At 56.4% G+C, this 20,265-nt stretch overlaps 6 protein-coding genes across 6 annotated transcripts in view; 1 reads left to right on the forward strand and 5 right to left on the reverse strand.

The window, feature by feature from the left end:
• Positions 1–581, reverse strand: part of ENH_00004740 (hypothetical protein, conserved) — a gene marked incomplete at both ends in the record, with an annotated part of 5,291 nt that extends 4,710 nt beyond the window's left edge. Inside the window, one exon of the mRNA XM_013578401.1 lies at positions 331–581. Coding sequence (XP_013433855.1) covers positions 331–581 — 251 coding nt within the window. The remainder of the gene's footprint in view (positions 1–330) is intronic.
• Positions 582–3,515: 2,934 nt separating this feature from the next.
• On the reverse strand, positions 3,516–4,037 carry ENH_00004750 (hypothetical protein; the record flags this gene model as incomplete). The annotated part of the gene is made up of 1 exon (XM_013578402.1): positions 3,516–4,037. One exon carries the CDS (start codon positions 4,035–4,037, stop codon positions 3,516–3,518), a length of 522 nt encoding a protein of 173 aa, XP_013433856.1.
• Positions 4,038–6,081: 2,044 nt separating this feature from the next.
• Positions 6,082–9,779, reverse strand: ENH_00004760 (hypothetical protein, conserved; the record flags this gene model as incomplete). Its single annotated transcript, XM_013578403.1, has 11 exons — positions 6,082–6,194; positions 6,495–6,579; positions 6,775–6,824; positions 7,021–7,243; positions 7,342–7,452; positions 7,669–7,761; positions 8,121–8,279; positions 8,478–8,549; positions 8,743–8,887; positions 8,983–9,242; positions 9,729–9,779. 11 exons carry the CDS (start codon positions 9,777–9,779, stop codon positions 6,082–6,084), a joined length of 1,362 nt encoding a protein of 453 aa, XP_013433857.1.
• Positions 9,780–11,154: 1,375 nt separating this feature from the next.
• ENH_00004770 (hypothetical protein) lies at positions 11,155–13,416 on the forward strand (the record flags this gene model as incomplete). Its single annotated transcript, XM_013578404.1, has 1 exon — positions 11,155–13,416. The coding sequence occupies one exon, from the start codon at positions 11,155–11,157 to the stop codon at positions 13,414–13,416; it is 2,262 nt and encodes a 753-aa protein (XP_013433858.1).
• A 1,770-nt stretch (positions 13,417–15,186) lies between these two features.
• On the reverse strand, positions 15,187–19,222 carry ENH_00004780 (hypothetical protein, conserved; the record flags this gene model as incomplete). Its single annotated transcript, XM_013578405.1, has 8 exons — positions 15,187–15,254; positions 15,939–16,102; positions 16,420–16,515; positions 16,795–16,868; positions 17,282–17,401; positions 17,820–17,933; positions 18,373–18,492; positions 19,079–19,222. The coding sequence occupies 8 exons, from the start codon at positions 19,220–19,222 to the stop codon at positions 15,187–15,189; spliced, it is 900 nt and encodes a 299-aa protein (XP_013433859.1).
• Positions 19,223–19,543: 321 nt separating this feature from the next.
• Positions 19,544–20,095, reverse strand: ENH_00004790 (hypothetical protein; the record flags this gene model as incomplete). The annotated part of the gene is made up of 1 exon (XM_013578406.1): positions 19,544–20,095. One exon carries the CDS (start codon positions 20,093–20,095, stop codon positions 19,544–19,546), a length of 552 nt encoding a protein of 183 aa, XP_013433860.1.
• Between the last annotated feature and the right edge of the window lie 170 nt (positions 20,096–20,265).

Here is a 20,265-nt window from a genome sequence, read left to right on the forward strand (position 1 = left end):
AACCCTAAACCCTAAACCCTAAACCCTAGGCCCTGGACCCTAAATCCTAAGCCCCATAGGGGGGTGAAGCACTACTGCCTGCGCAACGCTTCAGCTGCGGCGACTGCTGCTGCTGCTGTTCGCTGCTGCTGCTGCTGCTGCTGCTGCTGCTAATGTTGCTGCTACTTTCTGCTCCGTCTTCTGACTCCTTCCGAAGTTATCGGCTGTTTTTGCTGCTACTTATACTGCAACTCTCCCGCTGCTGCTGCGACTTCTGCTGCTGCTGCTGCTGCTGCTGCCGCGTCTGCTGCTGCGGCTTCTGCTGCTGCTGCTGCTGCTGCTGCTGCTTACTCTAGGGGAAGCGAAGCTCCTCTGCGGGCTCTTCTCTCGTCTTCAGCGCTGGGGGGGTTGAGGCTGCTGCTGCTGCTGCTGCCGCTGATGGATCTGCTGCGCTCCCTCATTGGCTTCTCAACCTGCAGCAGGTCCCCTTCTGCTGCTGCTGCTGAGGGGCCCCAGAGCAGCAGCAGCAGCAGGGAAGAGCCAGCTAGCCAGGCCAGGCGAGGTGCCCGGCCCCAGGGAGAGGAGGTCTTGGTGAGCGCCATCGCTGCTGCTGCTGCTGCTGCTGCTGCTGCTGCTGCGAAGACGGAGCCGATCTCAGGGAAAGCGGCCTCTGGTGTTGCTGCTGCTGCTGCTGCTGCTGCTCCGAAAGTTTGAAATGGAAGAATGGAGAAGCACAAAAAGACAACACAAGACAGCTCACGGGCAACACCGAGTCACCGGGAGCGAGACGGCTGCTGCTGCTGCTGCTGCTGCTGCTGCTGCTGCTTGCAAAAAAGAAAAAAAGATCTGATTGAAAAATCAAAAACAGACAAAAAGACAAACAAAAAAGCAATCCACTGGCCGGGGAGGTGGAGCAGCAGCAGCAGCAGCAGCAGCGGGAAGCAGCAGCAGCAACGAGCAGCACCGCTGCGGCGAGCGCTAGCCAGAACACGGCCTCTGTCTTCCTGGGGTTCAGGCTGCTGCTGCAGCAGCAAAACTTCTAATTAATTAATTAATTATAATTAATTTTTTGAATTTGAAATCATTTTTTATTCTTTTTAAACTTTTCTCGAAACAAAAACTCCCGGAGAAGCAGCACAGCGCATTAGAAGGTCACTGGGAGCAGCCTCGGACCTGCTGCTCCCGCTGCTTCTGCTTCTGCTGCTGCTGCTGCTCATTTCGCTGCAGCAGCAGCAGACGCACCTGGCAGCAGCAGCTGCAGCAGCTGCTTTACCTAACAAAAGCAGCGGCTGCTGCACTGAATCAGCAGCAGCAGCAGCAAAAGCAGCAGAAGCTGCTGCTGCGCCCGCTAGAGGGCTTGTCTTAGGCTCCACGGTAAAAGCTTCCTCAGCTTTTGATCCACAGCTGCGCAGTCCACAGCAGCAGCAGCAGAAGCAGCAGCAGCAGAAGCAGTAGCAGCAGCAGCAGCAGCAGCAGCAGTCCTTCAGGGCCGTTCCTGGTGTCTGGACACCTCAAGCCCTTGCTGCAGGGGTCTGGGGGGCCCCTCCCACGGCTTATTAAGGCCAAAGGCATTGTTGGGGCCCCCAGGGTACTCCAAGGGGGCCCCCAGGTCTTTTCTTAGACCTTTAGGGGGCCCCCCTTGCCTAAGAGCCCAAGAGGGGCAAAATAGAAAGACCTGTGGAATACAGAGAGGGGCCCCTAGCAGGGGCCCCCAGGGGACCCTAGGGGGCCCCCAGGGGCCCCCAGGGGGCCCCCAGGGGGACCCCCTGGGGCCTCACTAGGGGCCCCTTGAGGACCCCCTGGGGGCCCCCAAGGGGGGCCCCCTGGGGCCTCACTAGGGGCACCTTGGGGCCCCCCATGGGGCCCCCAAGGGGGGCCCCCAGCGGGAGCCCCTGGGACCTGCTGGGTGCCCTTATCTGGGAGCTGTAGATACACCCCAGCTAGCCAGAAGGGGCCCCACAAAAGCCTCGAGAAAGAAAAGGGCTGCTGCATGCAAATAGTTTTTTTGGGGCTTTTTGCATGCACTAAAAGGCATAAAAAAGGCAAAATTTTGCAAAAAAAAACAAATATAAATGCAGATAAAAGTGCAAATTTAAAAGGGAAGAAGATGTTCTTTCTCGCTTCATCTTTTTTGCTTTTTTCCAGTTGTTTTGGACCTTCTGGAAGTTTTATTTATTTATTTATTTACTGCAGCGGTTTGCGCATGCATGCGGTGCAGTGAGGTGTACGTACACCCCAAATGCGCAGCGCAGCGCCGGGAAGTTGAGGAGTTGTAAATTAAAAATATATTTATAAATAAATAATTCTAAACAAATACTATTTATTGTAAATAGATTGTATTTATGTTTGTAAATATATGTATTTAGGCTGCTTATATTTCTGTGCATAAATGCACTTATACAATAAATGAATAAAAAACAAAAATATATTTTCAAATTTACTTTTGCCAATAATTGATTCTTTTTAGTTCAAACCAATTATAAACATTCCAAAACAAATCCGCCTCGAAAAGGGGCCCCTAGAGGGGCCCCCAAAGGGGCCCCCAGAGGGGCCCCTAGAGGGGCCCCTAGAGGGTCCAATAAAAGGGCCCCCAGAGGGCTCCTTTGAGGGGCCCCTAGAGAGAGGCCCCTAGGGGGCCCCCAGAGGGGCCCCCCGGGTCTTCTTGGGGCCCCTCTTGGGGGCCCTTACCGACAGAAGAGGGCCCTATTGGGGGCCCCCTTGTTATTTTAGGACCCTTATTTGGGTGCACTCCTCTATCATAGAGCCTCAAGGGGCCCCCAAGGGGCCCCCTGGAGGCCCTAAAGGGTTTCAGGGGGCCCCTAGGGGCCCCTAGGGGCCCCTGGGAGCCCCTGGGGGCCCCCTAAAAGCTTTTGGGTACTCTTAGTAGGGGGCCCTTTTGGGTTTTGCCATTTGGATTTGCTCAAGAGTTATTTTGCCTCTGTGGGGCCCCGCAGAAGCCAAAAGGGCCTTTTGAATAAAATCTGAGGCATCTTTGTGGGCCCCACGCTCAAGGGCCCCCTTTAGGGGGCCCCCAGGGGGCCCCCCTGGGGGCCCCCCTGGGGGCCCCCCTGGGGGGCCCCCAGGGGGCCCCGAAAGGCGCTTCTGCAGCAGCCGGTAAATGTTGCGGCTTTTGGGGTCTGCAGAAAAAATAAAAAAAGAAAATAAAAGAAAATAAAAGAAAATAAAAGAAAATAAAATAAAATAAAATAAAATAAAACAAAATAATATATAAAATAAAAGAATGTGAGAAGAAAAGAAAGTGAAAAGAAAAGAAAAAAGAAAAGAAAAAATGGAATTCGTCCATGGGGATGTCTCCTAGAGGCTCTCAAACCCTAAACCCTAAACCCTAAAGCCTTAAACCCTCAACTCTCGATATGTTTTCTTTGAGGCATCTTAAACCCTAAACCCTAAACCCTAAACCCTAAACCCTAAAAAGAAGAAGCTTATTGCCCAGCGTGTCTCCTTTACAGACACCCAAAACCCTAAACCCTAAACCCTAAAAGCATCCCAGTACGCAGAACTACAGAAAAAGACAGTTAAAGCCTTTTCTGCTGCTGCTGCTGCTGCTGCTGCTGCTGCTGCTGCTGCAACTTACCCTTCCAAAAGGCTTCCTCGTGACCCTTCAAGTCCTTCTGCTTCCCCTCTCCCTCTAGTTCGTGGGGGCCCCCTGGGGCCCCCTCTGGGGGCCCCTCTGGGGGCCCCCCTGCGGGCCCCCCCGGGGCCCCCTCTGGAAGCTCCCCTGGGGCCCCCTCTGGGGGCCCCCCTGGGGGCCCCCCTGGGGGCCCCCCTGGGGGCCCCCCTGGGGGCCCCCCTGGGGGCCCCTGGGGGGGCCCCTCGAACTCCTCAAGAGTGGGTACACTGAAGTCCCCTTTAAGCAATTTGGTTTTATTTTTTTTACTTTTCTTTTCCTCTTTGTTTCTCCTCACGAGTTGGCGGCCCCCCTTCTGCTTGCCAGCCAGGGGGGCCCCCCGGGAAGAGGGGCCCCCCGAGGGGGCCCCCGGGGGGCCCCCGGGGGGCCCCCCGGGGGCCCCCCGGGCCTGCTTTTGGGCCTTAGCCATGGAAGGTTGGAAACAAGTTAAGAAATATGAAGAGCAGCAAAAAGCGGGGGGGGTTTTGAGCCACTCTCGGCCTCAGTGGCTGTTAAGCATTCAAAAAGAAGTTTATTTATTTATTATTTATTATTTATTTATTATTTTTGTTTTTTTTCATTATTTATTCTTTATTTAGCGATAAATTGAGCCCAGGCTTCCGGGGGGGCCCCCAAGGGCTGGGGGCCCCCGGGGGCCCCCGAGCCCCACAGCTCATGCAGCAGCAGCAAATTAAGTGAAGTGAACATTTGGGGTTTAAATGGCTTTATTTATATTTTTAAATGTAAATAAATTAATTAATTTAATTATTTTGAGTTTATAAGCTTTTATTTCTGGCTTTTTGATGGAAATGACAAGGAAAAACGATAATTCAGGATGCAGCTAAAGCCCGAAACCCTAAACCCTAAACCCTAAACCCTAAACCCTAAACACTAAACCATAAACCCTAAACCCTAAACCCTAAGCCCTAACCCTTAAACCTTAATTCCCAAACCGTAGGCCCTTCACCGTAGACCCTAATCCCTTAATCGTAGACCTTACTTAAACCCTAAACCCTAACCTTAAACCCTAAACCCCAAAACCTCATGCCTAAACCCTAAACCCCAAACCCTAAGCCCTAACAAAGCTGTACAGCGAGGCTGCTGCCTGCATTGGATGATTCGAAAAAGAGAAGCAAATAAATGCATTTAAAGATAAATGAAAATTAAAATTGTTTAAATAAAAATGTTAAAATTACTTAAATATAAATAAGTCCTTTCTTTAAACATATTTGCATGCAAACATTCATTTATTCTAATTTGCTGCTGCTCAGCTGTCTGTACACCCCACTGCAGCAGCAGCTGCAGCAGCTGCATGCAAAAACCTCTTAACCACTTTTCATTTTAATATCCGCCGCTGTGCAAATGCCAAACCCTAAACCCTAGACAAACCCTAGCTAGCAGACCCCCAAACCCTAAACCCTAACTTGGAGTGCAGCAACAAATGAAGCAGCAGCAGCAAAACGAATGCTGCAGCAGCTCATGGCCATGTGGGCGACAGATTGGGCTGCGTTGCCAAGCAGCTAGCTACAGCTAGCTACAGCTAGCTACAGCTAGCTACAGCTAGCTACAGCTAGCTACAGGCATCTACAGCTAGCCACAGCTAGCCACAGCTAGCCACAGCTAGCCACAGCTAGCCACAGCTAGCTACGGCTAGCCGTAGCTGCCAGCTGCTAGCCGCAGCTAGCCAAAGCCAGCCGCAGCGAGCGACAGCTAGCTACGGCAAGCTAGAGCTAGCCAAAGGCAGCTCAACAAGCCACAGCTAGCTGCAGCTAGCTGCAGCTAGCTGCAGCTAGCTGCAGCTAGCTACAGCTAGCCGCAACTACCTACGGCTAGCTGACCTCGCCACAGGGAGCCACAGTTAGGCACAGCTAGCTGCAGCTAGCTGACTCAGGTTAGCAGCAGCTAGCTACAGCTAGCCCCAGCTAGCCACAGGCAGCCCCAGCTAGCTACAGTTAAAGGTGGGGAGGCTCTTAATGCAGTCCCGCTAGTTGCAGGTCTACAGCGCAGCAGCAGCAGCAGCAAAGCACAGCAGCACGCGGCAGCAGGAGGCAGCAACAGCAGCAGCAGCTGCTGCTGCTGTTGCACTTGCTGCAGCAGCTGCTGCTGCTGCAGCAAGTTAACGCAGCAGCAGACACGAACGCTTCCAAACGCATCTTCCTTAGGGCCAACGAGTCTGCTGCGCTGCTGCAGCAGCTGCAGCAGCAGCGGGGCCCCACAGGGCCAAAAGAGCAAAAGGAGACAAGAGACAGTGGGCTGTGGCTGCTGCAGCACAGCAGCAGCAGCAGCAGCAGCAGCAGCAGCACAGCGGCAGTAGCAGCAACGGAATGCTGGAAAACTCGAGGCTTGATGGCCTGAGAAACGCGCTTGCTGAAGCTGCTGGCACATCTGCTGCTGCTCCTGCTGCTGCTGCTGCTGAGAACAGTGTTGCAGCAGCAGCAGCAGCAGCAGCAGCAGCAGCAAAGCTTGCTGCATGCTTAAACCACAAATGTCTCCTCCAGCAGCCGCTGCACCAGCACTGAACAGCCTTTTGCTGCTGAGAGGATTGGCTCCCTGTACACCCGAAGGCGGTAGAGACAGTCTCGCATCGCTGCAGCAGCAGCAGCAGCAGCAGCAGCAGCAGCAGCAACAGCAGCAGCAGCAGCCATGGAGGGAGCACGCTAAGCAGCAGCAGCAGCAGCTGTGGGGGGAGCATGCAACGCAGCAGCAGCAGCAGTAGCCCAAACAACAGCGCAGGCAGCAGCAGCAACAGCTGCCTCGGCAGCACCAGCACTGCCAGCAGCACCGAAGTACTCAGCAGCAGCTGAGCAGCAGCAGCAGCAGCAGCAGCAGCAGCAGCAGCAGCAGCAGAGAAACTGAGAAAGACAAAAGACACAAATTGAATTCTCACTGAAGTTCGCGTCCTGCAGCAGCGGCGAAAGGAGAGAGCAGCAAACGTCTCCCTGTGCTGCTTCTTGCTGCAGACACGACAGAGCCTGCAGCAGAAACCCAGCAGCAGCAGCAGCAGCAGTAAGAGCAGCAGCAGCAGCAGCAGCAATAGCAGCAGCAGCGGGAGCAGTGTTGATGGGTCAATGCAGCCGTGGCTGCAGTAGTGTCTTGCTGCTGCTGCAGCAGCCGCTGAACGAGCAGCATCAGCAGCAGCAGCAGCAGCAGCAGCAGCAAATACTCACAAGTTCCCTGCTGAGCTGCACAGCAACCTGCGCTCCTACAACCCCAAATCCTGCAGCAGCAGCAGCAGCAGCAGCAGCAGCAGCAACAGCAGTAGCCACAGCAGCACCAGGCAACTTCAGTCGTTGCAGTGGAACGAAGCAGCTGACATGGACTTCCTGAATAATTATAGCAACAGCACTCAGCAGCAGCAGCAGCTGCTGCTGCTGCTGCTGCTGCAGCAGCAGCCGTTTACTATTGCTTCTTACCCTTGCCGAGAGCGCTTAAGACGCAGAGCCAGCCAGTGAGAGCTTCTGCTGCAGTTGCTGCAGCAGCAACAGCAGCAGCTGCTGCTCTATCTGGGTCTCCCATCTCCAGCAGCAGCTGCTGCATTGCTGCTGACTCTGCTGCTGCTGCTGCGTGCCACTGGCTGCCAAACAGACCAGTGGTCACCCCTGAGCTGCTGCGCTGTTTGCTGAAGCTGTCCATGCACTGCAGCCACGCCCACGCAGCCACACAGAACGCATGCAGCAGCAGCAGCAGCAGCAGCAGCAGCAGCAGCAACGGCAGCAGCAGCAGCTGCAGCTCACCATGATTTGGGCCTGGCGAGCAGCAGGAGAGGACACAACTGGCAGCAGCCGCAGCAGAGCGTTCTGCAGCCGCAGCTGCTGCAGCACGAGCGAAGCTAGAGCCTCAAATATCTGCATCACAGCAGCAGCAGCAGCAGCAACAGCAGCAGCAGCAGCAACAGCAGCAGCAGCAGCAACAGCATGCAGCAGTAAGCCGCAGAGAACTGGGACCCCAAGCACAGTGCAGAGAAAACAGCTGCGGCAGCAGCAACAGCAGGGTAAATAGCAGCAGCGGCAACAGCAGCAGCAAGAGCAGCAGCAGCAACAGCAGCAGCTGCTTCAGCCTACCGGCAGCTCGTCTTGCTGCTGCTGCAGCAGCAAATGCGAAAGGTCTAGGCCCCTCAAGTCCGCGAGGGTCTCTGGGAAAACTAGGGCCCCCGACTGCAGCAGAAGCAAACAGCAGCCACCGCAGCTGGCTAGCTAGCTAGCTAGCTGGCTAGCTGGGCAGCTAGCTAGCTAGCCAAATAGGCAGCTAGCTAGCTAGCTAGGCCGCTATCTAGCTAGCCAGATGATTAGCCAGCCAGGAAGCTCGCGTATGAGATGGCTAGCTAGCTAGCTAGCTAGCCAGCCACCTAGCCAGCTGGCTAGCTAGCTAGCTAGCTGGCCAGCTAGCCAGCAAGTTTAGAGGCTGGCTAGCCAGTCAGCTAGCTAGCTACTCATGAAGTGGCTAGCTAGCAAAATCGCTGGGCGCCGGGAGATGCGCCTCTGGCTGTGGGAGCTGCGTCTGCTGCGCTGCTCACCGAACGGCTCCCTTTGCTGCTGCTGCTGCTGCTGCTGCTGCTGCTGCTGCTCTTCGGGGGCAGCGACAGCTGCTGCTGCTGCACGTAGCGGCTGCTGGTGCGGTCAACTGCCAGCCGCAGCGAAGACACAGACTGGCGGAGGCCCAGCAGCGCGAGACTCTGCAGCAGCAGCAGCAGACACAGGAAATGCGCTTGCTGCTGCTGCTGCTGCTGCTGCTGCTGCTGCTGCTGCTGCTGGAGATATAAGCAGCAGCAGCAGCGGGAAGGAGCCATTAGCAGCAGAAGACACGAATGGTAATTAAAGAGATAAAAGAATTAAAAGAATTTAAAAGAAAAAAGAGCAGCAGCAAAACTCACTATCACGTCGGAGGGTACTTGCTGCCAGGCTTTCGGGTCGAGCTGCAGCAGCACTGCTGCTGCTGCTGCTGCCTGCAGCAGCAGCAACACAGCAGCAGCAACACAAACAGCCAACGCAGCAAACCAAATAGCAGCGGCAGCTCCGCCTGCAGCAGCGACTGAGTGCACAGCAGCGGAAGCAGCAGCAACTACAGCAGCAGCAGCAGCACAAATAGCCGCAGCAGCAGCAGCAGCCATAGCAGCAGCAGCAGCAGCAGCAGCAGACGCACGTCTCTACAGGGCCTGCTGTGGGCTTCTGCTGCTTGCCGCTGCTGCAGCACAGATGTGAGCCACAGCAGCGCGAGGAACGAGAGCCAGAAGGCACTGCAGCAGCAGCAGCAGCAGCAGCAGACACGCAGAAGGCCCGAACCCTAAGCCCTAAACCCTAAACCCTAAACCCTAAACCCTAAACCCGGAAACCCCATGAATGCCAGCAGCAAGTCGAAACCCTAGAGAGTCAGCTCACGCCCTGTGTGGGGTTAGGCCTTCTATGGGTGCTGCAGCAGCAGAGCGGGGCAACAGCAGCAGCTGCTGCAGCCGCTGCTGCAGCACGTGCAGCACAGCAGCAGCTGGCGCAGCAACAACGACCTTCTCTTGCTGCTCATGCAGCAGCGACTCCAGCAGCAGCAGCAGATGCTGCGACAGCACTGCTACTGCTGCTGACAGCAGCAGCAGCAGCCACGCAGCAGCAGTAACCGTCAGGGAGACAATTAGCTGCACAAGGCCCTGCAGCGCAGCAGCAGCAGCAGCAGCGCAGCAGCAGCAGCAGCAGCGCAGCAGCAGCAGCAGTCACGAGCCCATCGCAGCGCAGCAGAGAATCGAAGCAAATAAGAAGGCCCGCAGCCCCCACTGGACTTCCTTTACTTTGAAAAAGCCGCTGCAGCAGCAACAGCAGCAGCAGCAGCAGCAGCAGCAGCAACAGCAGCAGCAGCAGCAGCAGCAGCAGCAGCAGCTTACGGATGCAATGTGAAGTGATAGAACGGCTGGCGGAGAAGGGCGGCACAGCAGCAGCACGTGCTGCTGCTTCGAAGCAAACCGGTAAGTGCAGCAGAAGCTGCGCAAGCAGCAGACGCAGCACAGAGGCGGGCTTGCTGCTGCTGCTGCTGCTGCTGTTGCTGCTGTTGCTGCTGCTGTTCCCTCCCCCCACACCCAAAACCCCAGCAGCAGCAGCAGCAGCAGCAGCAGCAGCAATGCTTGAGGGGCTCGGCGTACGCGTGGCAAGTGGCCAGCAGCAAGGCTGAGAGAGGTAGAGAGGCCCTGCATTCTGCTGCTACAGCTGCTGCTGCTGCTGCTGCTGCTGCTGCAGCAAACCAAGCACTGAGCAGCAGCTGCAGCAGCGGGTCCAGGGGCAGCCGAACCCGCGGCAGCACAAAAGCTGCACAGACACCCGAGCTGCTGCTGTTGAGTGCAGCAGCAGAATAAATGTGGCTCAGGGCCGGCTGCTGCTGGTTTTGCTGCTGCTGCAGCTGCTGCTGCCTCTGCAGCGGCTCCAGATAGACGGCAGCAGCTGCTGCAGCACAGGCAGCAGCAGCAAAGAGATGCAATTGACAGCACGCCGCAGCAGCAGCAGCACCAGCAGCAGCAGCAGCAGCAGCAGCAGCAGCAGCAGCAGCTGGCAGGCACTGCCACGAACAGCAAGCAAGACACAAGACAGGGAGCCGCAGCAGCCAGTGCGCAAGGCAGCAGCAGCAGCAGCAGCTGTCTGAAGTGCTGCAGCAGCAGCAGCAGCAGCAGCAGCAGCAGCAGCAGCAAAAAGACTTACTTCTCAAAGTGGAATTCCTCAAAAGCAAACAAAGACAAAAGAAGCAAAGAGAAAGAAAAGCAGCCCGCGAAGGACAGCCTGAGGTGTACGTACACCTCAGCAAACCCTAAACCCTCAAAACCCGAAACCCCCAAACCCCAGCAGCAGCTCCAAACCCTAGCAGCAGCTCCAAACCCTAGCAGCAGCTCCAAACCCTAGCAGCAGCTCTAAACCCTAGCAGCAGCTCTAAACCCTAGCAGCAGTTCTAAACCCCAGCAGCAGCGCAAACCCCAGCAGCAGCCATAAAGCAGGGTTTAGGGTTTAGGGTTTAGGGTTTAGGGTTTAGGGTTTAAGGTGCTTACGAAGACAAAGAGCCAAGCCGTAAACCGCCACAGCCTCAAGTACGGGACCAGCGCACCAGCGGAGATGAGGGGCTGCATACGCCATTTTAGGGTTTAGGGTTTAGGGTTTAGGGTTTAGGGTTTAGGGTCCGCTCTGGGCTAGGCCGCAGGCGGTTGGCTAGCGGCTGCCCACGAAGGCCTCAAAGGGCCCCGAAGCCGCAGGTGCTCATGTGGAATTGGGGTTTAGGGTTTAGGGTTTAGGGTTTAGGGTTTAGGGTTTAGGGTTTGGCGGGTGCAGCGGAGCGAAGGCAGTTGCTTGCTGCAGTGTATGCCTTCAAACTTTGTTTCAGGCATTAACGTTCGAACAAACCAGAGTTCATGGACTAGGGTTTAGGGTTTAGGGTTTAGGGTTTAGGGTTTAGGGTTTGGAAGTGCATGCGGCGCAGCGGGGCTGCATGTCGGCGAGCAAGGCTGTCTGAGGGTTTAGCCGTTAGGGTTTAGGGTTCCAGCTAGGGTTTAGGGTTTAGGGTTTAGTGCTGCCATCAGAGCCTCGCGAATGGCTAGCAGCAAAGCAGCAGCTGAGGGGGGCCCCCAGTGCCCTGCTGCTGGGGGGCCCCCCTGCTGCGCTGCTGCTGCTGCTGCTGCTGCTGCGGCGTCCCCTGCTGCTGCTTCTGTGGGGCCCCGCGCTGTCTGCAGCAAATTTTTCTTCGGGCTTGCTGCTGCTGCTTGTGTGCTGCTGCTGTACGTCACTGACGGCAGCAGCAGCAGCAGCAGCAGCGGAGCCCGCTGTGCAGAACTCTGCGAGCAGCAGCAGCAGCAGCCTCTGCTGCAGCAGCAGGAGCAGCAACAATATGTGTGCAGCTTCTCACTGCCCCCGTTTGCTGCTGCTGCTGCTGCTGCGCTTCTTGCTGCTCTCTACGCCCCTGCTGCCTATGCACTCCAGTGCTGCTGGATCCTCTGGCAGCTGCTGCGGCCTCACACCCGCAGCAGCAGCAGCAGCAGCAGCAGCAACGACAGCAGCAGCAATGACAGCAGCGGCAAAAGCTGCTGCAGCTGCAGCGGCACAAACAGCAGCAGCAGCAGCAGCAGCAGCTGCTGCTGCTGCCGCTGTCACCGCCGCCCCTCCGGCAGTAAACACACTAAAGAGAAACCTCCCAGAGATAGCAGCAGCAGCAGCAGCAGCAGCAGCAGCTTCCGGCTGCTGCTGCTGCAGCTGCTGGGGCGTCTAGTAGAGGAGGACTCCCACGAGCCTCATGTTTTGCTGCTGCGGTTTTCTTCTCTTTGCTGCTTCTGTGCTGCTGCTGTTGGTTTGGTGTATTTGTGGCTGCCTCCCCTGAGCTGCTACCCAGCAGCAGCAGCAGCAGCAGCAACAACAGCAGCAGCAACAACAGCAGCAGCAGAAGGGGTTTTCGTGAAGGCAGCAGGAGCGGCACCAGAGTCCGTGGACGCAGCAGCAGCAGCAGCAAAGTTTCGGGGTCTCCTGCTGCTGCTGGGCCTTCCCGTGTCGCTGCAGGCTGCTGCTGCTGCTGCTGCTGCTGCTGCAGTGCAGTGCGTCAGGTTCCTGCTGCTGCTCTACGGTGTCTCCTTTTGTGCCACTTTCGGCTCATTTTGCTGCGCGGAGACTCTGAAGGCAGCAGCAGCAGCAGCAGCAGAAGCAGCAGCAGCAGCAGCAGCAGCGGCAGCAGCTGCTGCTGCTGCAGCTTGGCGTTGCTGCTGCGCCCTTTTCGGGGCAGCTGCTGCTGCCCCGGCTTTAGTAGCAGCAACGGCAGAAGCAGCAGCAGCAGCTGCTGCAGATAATGGCCCAGCACCAGCAGCAGCAGCAGCAGCAGCAGCAGCAGCACCAGCAGCAGCAGCAGCAGCAAAAAGAAGAATTAAGGCGGGAGAAATGCTGAAGTGTCTCTTGCTGGCTCCTTTGCTGGAGGAGTTCATATTTAGGGGGCTGCTGCTGCTGCTGCTTGCTGCTGCTGACTGCAGCAGCAGCTCTGCAGTTCTTGCTGCTGCTGTTTTATTTTCTCTTCCGCACAGCCACCCAGGCATACTTAAAGCAGCAGCAGCAATGCTAGCAACAGCAGCAGCAACGCCAGCAGCAGCTAAACGTGCTGCTGCTGCTGCTGCTGCTGCTACTTCCTCGGTCTCATCGGCGAAACCGCTGCCGCAGCAGCAGCAACAACGATCTAAGCAGCAGCAGCAGCAGCAGCAGCAAAGAAAGTGTTGTGGGGAGGGCAGCAGCAGCAGAGGCGCGCGCGAGGCAGCAGCAGCAGAGTCGCTGCTGCTGCTGCTGGCAGCACAGGAGTGGCCCGTACAGGCAGCAGCAGCCAGCGGCCGCGCGCCGAAGCAGCAGCAGCAGCAGCTGCTGCAGCAGCAGCTGCTGCTGCTGCTGCAGCGGCACCTCCTGCAGCTGCTGTACACCTTCGCCTTTGGCCTCGTTGCGGTGTACATACACCTGAGGAGCCGTTCCCTGCTGCCGCTGCTGCTGCAGCAGCAGCAGCAGCAGCAGCAGCAGCAGCAGCAGCAGCTTGTGGTATGCGCCCCAAATCTATTTCTAACTTTGGGTCTCCACGCAGTTTGCAATTGGGGTGGAGTCCCCCCAGGGGCCCTCCTAAGGACCCCCCGGGGGCCCCCCGGGGGGCCCCCCGAGGGGCCCCCCGGGGGGCCCCCCGAGGGGCCCCCCGGGGGGGCCCCCGAGGGGCCCCCCGAGGGGGCCCCCAAGGGGGCCCCCGGGGGCCCCCCGCACCCGCTGTACCCCTGGAGGCACTTTTTGCATGCAGCGCAGCTGTTGGGGCTTTATTTAGCACTGCAAGAGGTCCTTTGGATGTGAGAGGGGCCCCTTTAGTTAATTCTTTTCTTTTATTTCATCTTTTTCTTTATTAATTCTTTTCTTTTATTTCATTTTTCTTTATTAATTCTTTTCTTTTATTTCATTTTTTCTCTAAAGTCCTCAAAAGAAAAGAAGTTGAAGTCCTTTTGAGCCAAAGGAGCTTCTCGCCCGGCTGTGGGGCCCCACAGCCCCCAGGGGGCCCCCACAAGCCCCGAAGCAGCACTGCATGCGCAGGGCCGCGCCACAGGGGGCCCCCGGGGGCCCCCACAGTCCAGGGGCCCCCTTTGCAGCCCCCGGGGGCCCCCTTAGGGGCCCCCCTAAGGGCCCCCTTAAGAGCCTCCCTAGAGGCCCCCGTAGCCCAGAGAGGCCCCCCTGAGGGCCCCCTTAAGAGCCTCCCTAGGGGGCCCCGTAGCCCAGAGGGGCCCCCCAAGGGGCCCCCTAAGGGGCCCCTAAGAGGCCCCTAAGAGGCCCCCCAAGGGGCCCCCTAAGGGGCCGCTAAAGGGCCCCTAAGGGCCTCCCAAGGGGCCCCTAAGGGGCCCATAAGGGGCCCCTAAGGGGCCCCTACAGCGCCCCCTGAGGGCCCCCTTGAGGGGCCCCTGTGCTGCTGTTGAAGCCGCCAAATGGTCAAAAGAGTGGCGGCGTTTGTGGGTGTTTTTGGGGTGTACGTACACCCGAAAGTTCTCGTTTCCGGGGGTCTCCGGGTTGAGTAGTGATGCGCAATCATTTAATTCAATTTAGTTTTATTTAATTAGTTTTATTTAATTAGTTTAATTTAAATAGTTTTATTATTTATTGTTTCAGCGTTGAGACGCAGCAGTTCCCGAGAACGGCAGCAGTGTTGAGGTGTACGTACACCTGAATCTGCTTCAGGTGTACGTACACCTGAGACTGCATGCATGCAGGAGCTCGAGAAATATATAAATTTAAACATTTAATTAAATCTGAATTGAGTAGCAAAGGACTTCAAACTTCTGCCTATTAACGAAAGTGGCTTCACGCCTCAGTCTACACAAAAGGCACAAACGCGCGGCAGCACAAGCTGCTGCTGCTGCTGCTGCTGCTGCGATTTTGCTGCTGCTAGCAGCAAACGGCGGCCTGCTGCTGCAACAGCAGTGGAAAAACGCATCCACCCTGTTGCTGGCCACGCTTCTGCTGCTAGCAGCAGCTGCAGCTGCTGCTGCAGCTCCAGCAGCAGCTGCTGCTGCAGCAGCCGATGGCGGCCCGCTGCTTTTGCTGCTGCTGCTGCTGCTGCTGCTGCTATGTAAGCAGCGTCCCGCTTGCTGTTGCTGCTGCTGGGCCCTAGGCACAATCTTGCAGCTGTCTGCAGCAGCGCAGCAGCAGCAAAGACACAAACGCGGTGCATGCGCACTTTGCTGCTGCTGCTAACCCCAGGAAGCAAAAGCAACTCTTTATATCCCTTTTATTTGCATGCATAAATAAATTAAAATTGATAATAATTTAATTTTTATTTGCGAACAAAAGCAGCAACAAAAGATGCATGCATGCATGCATGCATGCATGCATGTATGCATGCATGCATGCATGCATGCTATTTACGGGATTCATTTAATACAATTCTTGAATAATTCTTTAAAGAGTAATATAATATAAATATATTAAATGTTTAATATATATTAGACATTTAATATACATTAAAAAGATGGACAAAGGAAGGAAGCAAATAAAAAAAGAAAAAGAAATAAAGAAAGAAATAAACAAAATAAAAAAGAAATAAATAAAAAAAATAAATTAAAAAAGTAAATCTTTTTCTCACCATCTCCACGGCCCCGCCCTCTCAAACAAGAACTTGTCGACGCCCTTTCGATTCTCTGGATTAACTGCAGCAGCAGCAGCAGCAGCAGCAGCAGCAGCAGCAGCAGCAACAGTAATCTCAGCTGCTTTACTTCCCCAGCACTCTGGAAAGCTAGCTGTCTGTCAGCGAATTCCTCTAGCTAGCTAGCAGCCAGATGGCTAGCTAGCTAGCCAGCAAGCTGGCAGACTAGCTAGTTAGCTAGCTAGCTAGCTAGCTAGCTATCCAGCTAGCCCGCTGAGTGTTTGCTTCGCTACTTGGGATAGTGCCCTGCTGCCTGACTGGCTAGCCAGTAGCTAGTCATGCACAGTTGCGCTGGCTAGCTGCTGGCTAGCTGCTGGCTAGCCGCTAGCTAGCTGCTTGCAAGGCAGCTGCGGGCCAACTCGCTTCTGCCTAGGTAGGTGCTGGCTAGTTCGCTGCTGGCTAGCTAGCTGTTGGCTAGCTAGCTGCAGTCCAGCTAGCTGTTGGCTAACTAGCTTCTGGCTATCTCGCTGCTGGCTAGCTAGCTGCTAGCGACCTCGCTGTTGGCTAGCCCACTGCTGGCTAGCTAGCTGTTGCCTAGCTAGCTAGCTGCTGGCTGGCTAGCTAGCTGCTGGCTAGCCAGCTAGCTGCTGGCTGGCTAGCTAGCTGCTGGCTAGCTAGCTAGCTGTTGGCTAGCTAGCTAGCTGCTGGCTAGCTAGCTAGCTGCTGGCTAGCTAGCTGGGCGTCCCACCCTGCCTGGCTAGCTGCGCGGGAGTCTGGAGGCCCCCGAACTTGGCTGCTTCGAGGGCGTCTGCGTCTGCTGCCATTTGCTGCCGCAGCAGCAGCCGGTCGTCCTGCAGCGAAGCCCAAACGAGTTTTTCGAATTCCATTTTGCTCTGCAGCACGGACCGGTCGCTGCAGCGCAGCAGCACACTGAGCAGCAGCTGGCTGGCTAGCTGCAGCAGCTAGCTGCAGCAGCTAGCTGCAGCAGCCAGCAGCAGCGGCGAGCTGCGCTGCTGCAGCAGCTCGCTGCGCCGCTGCAGCAGCTAGCTGCGCCGCTGCAGCAGCTAGCTAGCTAGCTGCAGCAGCTAGCTGAATACCCGCAGCAGCTAGCTAGCGAGGAGACACGGCGACAGCTAGCTAGCCAGGATACAGCAAGCTAGCCAGGGGGCACAACTAGGTAAAGATAGTCAGAGGCAGCAGCAGCAGCAGCAGCAGCAGCAGCAGCTCACATGTGGTAGCCCATAATTGCAGAAATGAGCGCTAAGCCAGATATCACCCCTACGAAAACGCCTTCCCTCATTTTGACAGGAGTTGCTTCCACGATGCTGCAGCAGCAGCAGCAGCAGCAGCAGTAGCAGCAGCAGCAGCAGCAGCAGCAGCCGTTGAAACGCCGCCACATCTCAGTCGCAGCACATACGGCACTGAGCGCGGCGGCACAGCAAAGCCAGAATGCAGAAACAGCAGCAGCAGCAGCAGCAGCAGCAGCAGCAGCAGAAGCAGCAGCAGATCATCACAGGCAACAGCCGGCACAGCGTTTCCAGCAACGCCAGCAGCAGCAGCAGCAGCAGCAACGGCAGCAGCAGCAGCAGCAGCAAAGGTCTCACACGAAGTCAGGCAACGTAAAAGCGTAGATGATTGGAGGCAGGATTGTCCCGAACATGCAAAAGGCCATAACCATCTGCAGCAAACAGCAAACAGCAGCAGCAGCAGCAGCAGCAGCAGCAGCAGCAGCAGCAGCAGTAGCAGCAGCACCAAAAACACAGTCAATGCACAAGCTTCCAAAGTAAAAAAGCTCTAAATCCCCCACTCCCCAAAACCCCAAACCCTAAACCCCAAACCCTAAAGCCCTTAGCCCTAAACCCCACCCCACCAGTCCTTAAACCCCAAACCCTAAACCCTCAAACACAAACTCTAAACCCCCAACCCTGAACCCCAAACCCCAAACCCCAAAACCTAAAAACTCAAGCCCCAAACCTCAAACCCCGCCCCCAACACCTTAAACCCTAGACTCCAAACCCTAAACCCCAAACCCTAGACCCTAGACCCTAAACCCTAAACCCTAAACCCTAAACCCTAAACCCTAAACCCTACCATGCCGGTTTTGCAGTGGTCGTAGTGCTGCTGCGCGCGAAGCTCCGGGTTGCCTCTGAGTCTCGTCAGCACCACAAAGGCGACGCTGGCGAGGGCAGAAGCCACAGCCACGAAGCAGCACTGCAGCAGCAGCAGCAGCAGCAGCAGCAGCAGCAGCAGCAGCAGCAGCGACAGCAGTTAGAGCAGCAGCAGAGCACAGCCGCAGCAACAGCAGCAGCGGAGCACGGCAGAAGCAGCAGCAACCGAAGGAGAAACAGCAGCAGCAGAGCATAGCATCGGAAACAGTAACGGCAGCAGCAACAGCAGCAGCAGAGCACAGCAACAGCAACAGTAACAGCAGCAGCAGAAGCAGCAGCAGCAGCAAACCAGACCTCAGCAGCAGCAGGAGCATTACATAAGGCAACCCCCAGCAGCAAAACCATCACCCCCACCATCATCATCATCGACAGCAGCAGTAACAGCAGTAACAGCAGCAGCAGTAACAGCAGCAACAGCAGCAGCAGCAGCAGCAACAGCAGCAGCAGCAGCAGCAGCTTACAGCCATGGCGATGATGAGCATGTGCTCGGCCTCGTCACAGAGTTTGGATCTGTCGACAGCTCCGTAGGCAGACTCGAAAAGGTCCCTCCATTCGTACTGGGCCAAAGCCTTGGGCTGCAGCAAATGGCAGCAGCAGCAGCAGCAGCAGCAGCAGCAGCAGCAGGTGGCGCGGGGGGAGCAGCAGCAACTTGGGCTAGAAGGGTGCTCGATGAGCTGCGGTGAATTGCACTAGCTGGGCAGCAGCAAACGGTAGTTCAGGAGCAGCAGCAAATGGCATTTGTGAGCAGCAGCAAATGGAGTTGGATGAGCAGCAGCAAATAGCGTTTGGTGAGCAGCAGCAAATGGTGTTCTACAAGCAGCAGCAAATAGTGCTAGATGAGCAGCAGCACATAGTGTTATATGCGCAGCAACAGCAGCAGCACCGGTACTAAGAGCAGCTGCATCACCAGCACCTACAGCAGCAGCAGCAGCAGCTGCTGCTGCTGCGGCTATTGGCACTGCAGCAACAGCAGCAGCAGCAGCAGCAGCAGCAGCAGCAGCAGCAGCAGCTTACATTTTCTGCGTAGCTGCACAAATGGGTCTTCAGCTGAAACCAAGTCAGCAGCCAGCCATCAACAATGACCACCAAAAATAAGCCCCAGCGGGAGTTGACTTTCACGTTGCTGTCAGCAGACTGCAGCAGCAGCAGCAGCAGCAGCAGCAGCAGCAGCAGCAGCACATGAAGATGCAGCAGCAGCAGATAAAGCCGCATGCGCAGGAGCAGCGCCAAAAACAGCGATGGCGGGACGCACAAAAGCAGCAGCAGCAGCAGCAGAAAAGGCAACGCCTGAAGATGCAGCAGCAGCAGCAGAAGGCGCAGCAACAGCAGCAGCAGCGGGACAGTAGCAGCAGCAGCAGCAGAAAAGAGAGGAGTAGCCAGCTAACTAGCTAGCTATCTAGCTAACCAGCTAGTTATCTAGCCATCTAGCTGGCCATCTATCTGGCTATTTGCCTATCTAGCTAGCCAGATAGCTAGCTAGCCAGCCAGCTAACTAGCCAGCTAGCTAGCCAGCTAGCTAGCCAGCCAGCTAGCTAGCTAGCTAGCTAGCTAGCTATCCAGCAAGCCAGGTACCTAGTCAGCCAAGCAGCCAGCTAGCTAGCTAGTCACGTAGCTATCCAGCCGGCCAGCTAGCTAGCTAGCCAGCTAGCTGGACAACCAGCTAGCCAGCTAGCCAGCTAGCCAGCTAGCTAGCTAGCTAGCTAGCTAGCTAGCTGCTTACGTAGTAGAAGACCAGGACTGCGCTGTTGAGGGCTGCGAGGAAGAAAGCAGCAAGAGCTCCTCCGAGGCGCAGCAAATGGTTTTTGTCGTAAGGGTTTGCTGCAGTGAAGGCGAAGATGCTGCGGGGGTTTGGTGCTGCTGCCATCTTGGCGGGGGGCTCTAGCAGCAGCAGCAGCAGCAGCAGCAGCAGCAGCAGCATGTGCAGCAGCAGCGGCTGCTGCTGCTGCTGCAGCTGCAGCGCCCGCTGCTGCTGCTGCACCTGCTGCTGCTGCAGCAGGAATTATCACAAGAACCTCGCACCCTGGTGAGAAACAGCTGACGGGCAGACGCCGCAGCAGGAGAGATCTGCTGCTGCTGGTCCTGCTGCTGCTGCTGCTGGTCCTGCTGCTGCTGCTGCTGCTGCTGTTCTTGCTGTTGCAGTAAACGCTCGCACTTGCGGCGTTGCTGCCGTTGCTTTTGCTGCAGCTCAGGGACTCGATGCAGTTATGCTGCCGCTGTTGCTGCTGCTGCTGCCGCTGCTTTTGTTGCTGTTGCTGCTGACGCTGCTGTTGCTGCTGTTGCTGCTGTTGCTGCTGTTGCTGCTGCTGCTGCTGACGCTGCTGTTGCTGGTGTTGCTGCTGTTGCTGCTACCTTCAAGTGTCTTTCTTGTAGTCCAGCTACTCGCAGATCTGCTGCTGCAGTTGCTGCCAGCGCTGCTGCTGTCGCTGCTGCTGTTGCTGCAGCGAGAACAGTGAAGCTGCTGCTGCTCTTGCTGCTGCTGCTGCCCTTGCTGCAGCTGCTGCTCTCGCTGTTGCTGCAGCGGTTTCACTGACACATTGGTCTCCAAAACTTCCCTCAGGCGCTTCTGTTGCTGCTGGAGCTGCAGATTTTCTTTCTGCTCCTTCTCTTGCTGCTGTTGCTGCTGCTGCTGCTGTTGTCGTTGCTGTTGCTGCTGCTGCTGCTGCTGCTGCTGCCGCTGCTGTTGCTGCCGTCGCTGCTGCTGCTGCTGGCGTAGCTGCGGCTGGCGGATCTGCTGCATTAATGACTGTTACTTCAGGAACTTTGTCCTTGCAGCAGCAGCAGCAGCAGCAGCAGCAGCAAAAGAAGAAGTAAGGGCGACTCGCCAGCCAGCAGGTCTCGGGCTGGACACCGCCAACCTCTGAATTAGGGTTTAGGGTTTAGGAAATGGTTTAGGGTTTGTCTCTAGAT

Source organism: Eimeria necatrix, genomic scaffold (genome assembly GCF_000499385.1).
Source record: "Eimeria necatrix Houghton genomic scaffold, Enh_scaff113, whole genome shotgun sequence".
Taxonomy (NCBI): domain Eukaryota; phylum Apicomplexa; class Conoidasida; order Eucoccidiorida; family Eimeriidae; genus Eimeria; species Eimeria necatrix.